This window comes from Micropterus dolomieu, linkage group LG05 (assembly GCF_021292245.1).
Source record: "Micropterus dolomieu isolate WLL.071019.BEF.003 ecotype Adirondacks linkage group LG05, ASM2129224v1, whole genome shotgun sequence".
Taxonomy (NCBI): domain Eukaryota; kingdom Metazoa; phylum Chordata; class Actinopteri; order Centrarchiformes; family Centrarchidae; genus Micropterus; species Micropterus dolomieu.
In genome coordinates, this window is record NC_060154.1 from 6,430,714 (window position 1) to 6,436,707 (window position 5,994).

The window sequence follows — 5,994 nt, forward strand, 5'->3', positions numbered from 1 at the left end:
GTCTGCGGGTTGGTGTCTGGTGTCGTCTGCGGGTTGGTCGCTGGTGTCGTCTGCGGGTTGGTCACTGGTGGTTGGTCGCTGGTGTCGTCTGCGGGTTGGTCACTGGTGGTTGGTCGCTGGTTTCTGGGGGTTGGTGTGTGCGGGTGGGTCGCTGGTGGTGTCTGCGGGTTGGTGTCTGGGGGTGGGTCGCTGGTGTCGGGTTGCTGGGGGGGGGTCGCTGGTGTCGGGTTGCTGGGGGGGGGTCGCTGGTGTCGTCTGGGGGTTGGTGTCTGGGGGTTGGTCGCTGCTGGTGTCTGGGGGTTGGTCGCTGCTGGTGGGTCGCTGGTGGTGTCTGGGGGTTGGATGCTGGTGGTGGGTCGCTGGTGGTGTCTGGGGGTTGGATGCTGGTGGTGGGTCGCTGGTGGTGTCTGGGGGTTGGATGCTGGTGGTGGGTCGCTGGTGTCGTCTGGGGGTTGGTCGCTGGTGTCTGCGGGTTGGACGCTGGTGGTTGGTCGCTGGTGTCGTCTGCGGTTTTGTCGCTCGGGATTGGTCGCTGGTGGTAATAACAATCTTGTAGAGCACTTTTCAAAAACAAGTTACAAAGTGCTTTAACAAGTGTAAAGACAATAATACCCAAAAGACAATAACACAAACAATACATGATAAAAGCAAGAAAACATTGAAAAGACTAAAATACACGTTTAAGATAAATATAAAATTAGTAAAATAGAATAAAATAAAAGGTATAAAATAAAGTCATAAGATCGGGAAAGGCTCTCCTATAAAAGTATGTTTTAAGAAGGGACTTAAAAGAGTTCACTGACTCAGCCGACCTGATTTCCTCGGGCAGGCTGTTCTGAGCCTCGGGTTGGTCGCTGGTGTCTGCATGTGGATCACTGGTTTGTGGGGGTTGATCTGTGGTTTCTGTGGTTCCAGTTGAGATGGGCTGTCTGGGAGGGAAGACGGAGGAAGAACGACTGGAGGATAAAGCGAAGAGAGAAGCCAACAAGAAGATCGAGAGACAGCTGCAGAAGGAGAGACAGGCTTATAAAGCAACACACAGACTGTTACTGCTGGGTGAGTCTGTCCGTCTGTCTCGCCTGTCTGTCTCGTCAGCCTGTTTGTTTGTCTCATCTGTCTCCCCTGTCTGTCTCCAGGTGCAGGAGAATCTGGTAAAAGCACGATTGTGAAGCAGATGAGGATTCTCCATGTGGACGGTTTCAACGCTGAGTGAGTAAAATTTTGAACCCTTCACAATAAAACACACTGACTTGATCTACTTTTGTTTTGAAATCTCCCCCTCTGCGCCAGTGTGGCTCTACTTCCTGCTGTGTAAAGTCTCATAGTTTAATGTCATTTTTTTTAAATCCAAAGTGTCAGAGGTTAAATATTTGACGTTCAGCTGCTCCACTGTGAATATGCTCCTTGATTATCGATGGGCGTAAGGCTGCAGTTGTGGTTGAATCTAGGATGCTTGTGTAATACTTTAATAAAGTATTTGTTTTCCAGAGAGAAGCAGCTGAAGATGCAAGACATCAGGAAGAACGTGAAGGATGCCATAGTGGTAGGTCACATGACTAGTGATTAGTTGAAGCACCTGAAACTGGTTAAGTTAGGTATCGAGTGTAAACAGGTTGAGTTCTGATATCATACGTAGAAATAAACTGTTACTTACCTCATGTACAGATATTATGTCAGCACTGTCTACAAATATTGTTGTATACTGTTTGTGTATCTGTACACAGCAGTTTACACCTATTGAGCTGTTCGTTGACACTCATTCTGTGCATGTCCTTGAACACATACCATGTGATTCTGATGGATCGTCCAGACCATCAGACAGCAGGATTCACCTTCAATTACAACACCTGTTACTGATTTACTGCAGAGCATGATGATTGACAGCCACAGCAGCCAATCAGAGTGTGTGTGTGTGTGTTTCAGACCATTGTGTCAGCCATGAGTATGTTGACTCCGCCCGTGCCTCTGGGTAACCCTGACAACCAGTTCAGAGTGGACTACATCAAGAGCATCGCGCCGCTGTCGGACTTTGAGTACACAGAGGTAACGCACGCACACGCACACAGGTGAGGTGTCAGTCAAACCGTTAGAGTCCTAAACCTGGGATCCTGTTCAGACTTCCTTTATTAAATAAAAACATGTCATCACAACCTTTTCACTAAATTCAGTCCAGTTTTAATAAACGTCTCTTCAACTGACGTGTTAACAGCTAGATCCCACAGTCCTCTGCTGCATGCAGTTCATTTCACTGTAATTCATCTCAGTTAAATCCTGGTGTTGACTTTCAGAGCGGCCGACGAGTTAGTCAGTGAAACCTCTGAACAGGTCGGGTCGTTAGTTTGAACTTTGAAAACGAGCTCACCACCAGCAGCCAGTGTTGGAAGAAGTAAAAGTTCTGATGCCACAGGGTAGAAATGCTGTTAGAAGTAAAAGTCCTGCATTTGAAATTGGACTTGAGTGAAAGTACATACAACAACAAAATGTACAGTTCAGCAAGTAAATCCCGAGTTTGTGTGGGGACTACTGTTTTTCTGCACATGTATTTATAAGAGCTGTATTTGTTACGATGTCTCCCGACGAGTCCCAGCATCACGGGCAGCAGCTGCCGGAGTTTCTCTAAGTTCCATGTTGCTATGCTGCTTCAGTAGATCCTTCAATAAATCAGGTGGAGAAATGTTTGCGAATAAAATCTTTTTGCTGGTCGTTCGAGTTTACAACGGACATCAACGTTCTTTGCATCAGACTGTGACACAATAACGGCGATGTTTCCGGCTGTGGAAAGAGCGCCTCGTTCTCTGTTCTAGCTTTTGGCTCACAGCTGAACAACAGAAGGTGTGACTTTATTATTCCACACAGGTCGAGGTCATATACTGCGATTATCGTGGTTCCATGGGTCTACCTGCTGGATTATTTTTATTTCTGACATTTTGAAATGTGTGTTTCTCAACTCAAACCAAGTTAAACAAGAAGAAGAAGAAATAATTTTTTGGCGCCACCAGTGCAGAAATACAGATTTTGCCACCTCGTAAACAGCGTTTTAAAACTCTGCTGTGATTGGTGCATTGTGGCTCGTGGGAGTTGTAGTTTTTGAGCCAGGGACAGATGCACAGGACTAGATTACTGATCCACTTTTATAACTTCAGGCAAACAGAACACGTGTGGCAGCACATGTTGGCACATCCTGGATCTGAATCCACATCGGAGACTTTATCCAACCTGAGGAGGAACTAGCAGAAATGAGCGTGTTACTATAATATCACTACATTAAATAAAAAGTATAATGTATACTGTTAGTATAACGTTTATATGGTCATTATATTTAATATATTGGTTATAACTTCATAAAATATCCGCCGTAGTTTACCTCTAGTATATTATTAAACCCAGCAGTTTCATGTCTGTGCTTCTTTTCATGCCTCATTAAATCCTCGTGTAGCAGAATCAGGAGGTAGAGCGGCTCCGCGGTTCCTTCCCCGAGGTACTGGAGTGGATGATGATGATGATGGCGGCCTCTGCAGTCTGGCGCTCAGGTCAGAACATTGTGAGGCGGCGACAGCGGTGCAGAGCGTTCCCCGTGAAAACAGCGGGGAGCACCAGGAGAGCTGGCGGAGAGCTTGTTTGTGTTAATGATGATAATGACATGATGTAAGGAGGCGGCGTGGGACCGACACCACGCCTGACACAGTCTCACCTGAGGCCTCATTAGCTGAACGTCTCCGCTCTCTAATGACACGCAGACAAAACAAGAGACTTCCTGTGTCGCCTCTGAACGCCGCCGCTGCTGATTGGTCGACTGCTGTCCAATCACACGCTGAGCGTAGACTGTAGGTCATTACCTCACATTCACACCTTACATCTGTGTTCAGATGGTGAAATATTATGGAACCTTTAATGGATCTGACGCACGTTATAACGTCACTCGGTAAACCGCTGGCTGTCCGTCTGCCTGCTGCTCCTGCTCCGACTACAGCACTTCATCACAAAGCCAAAGTGTCACAGTTCTGTACCTACCTCCTTCCTCACAGCTCTGGTCCTAGAAGACCAGGGTCTGTGGCTGGACTGAATCGGCAACATCCTGGTTCATGATGTAAACATGGCAGCACAGTGTTTCCCCACAGCAGACGAGCACGCAGGAGTAGTGACGTGACGGTGGTTTGTGCTGTTCACAAACCTCACAATTCTGCATTTTTTACCTTTTTAGTAGCACGATCTGCACACCTGGCAGCTCTGCTCTACTTTAAACAAACAGAACCAACCAACTATCAGAACCAGCACCACCTTCTGCCGCAGTTTGCCGGATCAGACCACGCGGGCCAGATCCTTGACCCTCCACGACCCTGTCGCCACCTCACAGCTTTTCCTTCCTTGGCTCACTTCTGACGGGTACTGACCCCTGCAGACCAGTCTGGAGATGTTCTGACCCAGTCCTCTAGCCATCACAGTTTGGTCCTGATCCTCACGCTGACAGACCAGCTCTGAGCACACAGTGGCTGCTGGAAACGGGTCAGACTGCTGTTCTACACGGATCCAGCGATCACTTCCTGTCTCATAAGATCCCTCAAACTGCCCCCGCAACTGTCCGTGTCAGAGGCAGCATTCACGCTGACTCGACGCTCGTTACTGACCGCCAGGAAGAAAGCTGGCGTGCTGATGTCACACGCTGTCATAAGTGCTGCCCTGTACGGTGGTTCCAAACCAGTGTTCACAGAGATGCCTTCAGAGGCTCTTGTCTGTTACGCCGGCGAGGAGGCGGCGAGGCGGCTGCCTTGTTTTCAACAGAGCCGACGCTCACCCGCTGCCTGATGTATCCCCCCCCCCCTCTGACAGGCGTCATGGTAACCAGGGTTATTCGCCTGTGTGAGGTGATGAAGGTACGCCTGACGGGTGTCTCCCCGTGGATCGGGTCTTGGGCCGCCGGTTCGGGTTTAGATGTGGTGCGGTGTTTGGATCGTGCTTCGTAGACGATCTGATGTGAAGTACATGCCATGATCTCACTGAGACTTCCTGTTTAAACTGTCTGTCTCTCAGGACTTCTTTGAGCACGCTCAGAGGCTGTGGGAGGACAACGGCGTGAAGGCGTGTTTCGAACGCTCCAACGAATATCAGCTGATCGACTGCGCTAAGTAGTAAGAGACACACACAAACACACACCGTCTTCCACTTCATCTCAGAGCAACTGACATTTTAAGTCCCAACGGACCAATCAAAACGCTCCACTAACCCTGACGGCCCTATCACAGCTCAGGGTGGAGGAGGCGCAGGTGATGCAGTGCTTCCACATCACCTAAACATGTCTGTGTGTGTTACAGCTTCCTGGACAGGTTGGACGCCGTCAGGAGGACAGACTATACACCTAGTGACCAGGTAACAAACCGGCCAATCAGCCTCCAGCATTCAGCCTGACTGGAGCCGTTACTAATGCCTTCTTCTTCTTCTGCAGGATTTGCTGCGCTGCAGGGTTCTGACTTCAGGGATTATTGAAACCCGGTTTCAGGTGGACAAGGTCAACTTCCAGTGAGTGTGCTTAGCCCCGCCCCCTCTGTCCATCTGCACCAATCACCTGTCTCCTCCACCTTTAGGTCAAAGTCAGTGTCCTCAAATCAGCTTAGTGGAAATAAAATCAAAGCTGTCTCCATGGCAACATTGTACTTTCTACATCCCCCCAAAGCATTATGGGAACTGTAGTTGGAGAACTAGCTGTTGTAAATTTTGTCTTAACTAATGCTTCATTTCTTTAGTTGGATTTCTCTTTACAGTATGAACCTGTCTTTATGCAACGCCTGACCAACTGACCTCTGACTGTCTTTATGCAACGCCTGACCAACTGACCTCTGACTGTCTTTATGCAACGCCTGACCAACTGACCTCTGACTGTCTTTATGCAACGCCTGACCAACTGACCTCTGACTGTCTTTATGCAACGCCTGACCAACTGACCTCTGACTGTCTTTATGCAACGCCTGACCAACTGACTGTCTTTATGCAACGCCTGAC

The 5,994-nt window shown here is 48.6% G+C and overlaps 2 protein-coding genes across 9 annotated transcripts in view; both read left to right on the forward strand.

Annotated features, from left to right (window-relative positions):
* LOC123970727 (ephrin type-B receptor 1-like) overlaps positions 1-5,994 on the forward strand; it is a 102,418-nt gene that overhangs the window by 24,259 nt on the left and 72,165 nt on the right. The gene's annotated exons all lie outside the window — the stretch shown is intronic.
* Positions 879-5,965, forward strand: LOC123970730 (guanine nucleotide-binding protein G(olf) subunit alpha-like). Its single transcript, XM_046048966.1, has 7 exons — positions 879-1,056; positions 1,137-1,209; positions 1,489-1,543; positions 1,924-2,043; positions 5,029-5,126; positions 5,310-5,364; positions 5,441-5,965. The coding sequence occupies exons 1-7, from the start codon at positions 921-923 to the stop codon at positions 5,516-5,518; spliced, it is 615 nt and encodes a 204-aa protein (XP_045904922.1). The 5' UTR covers positions 879-920; the 3' UTR covers positions 5,519-5,965.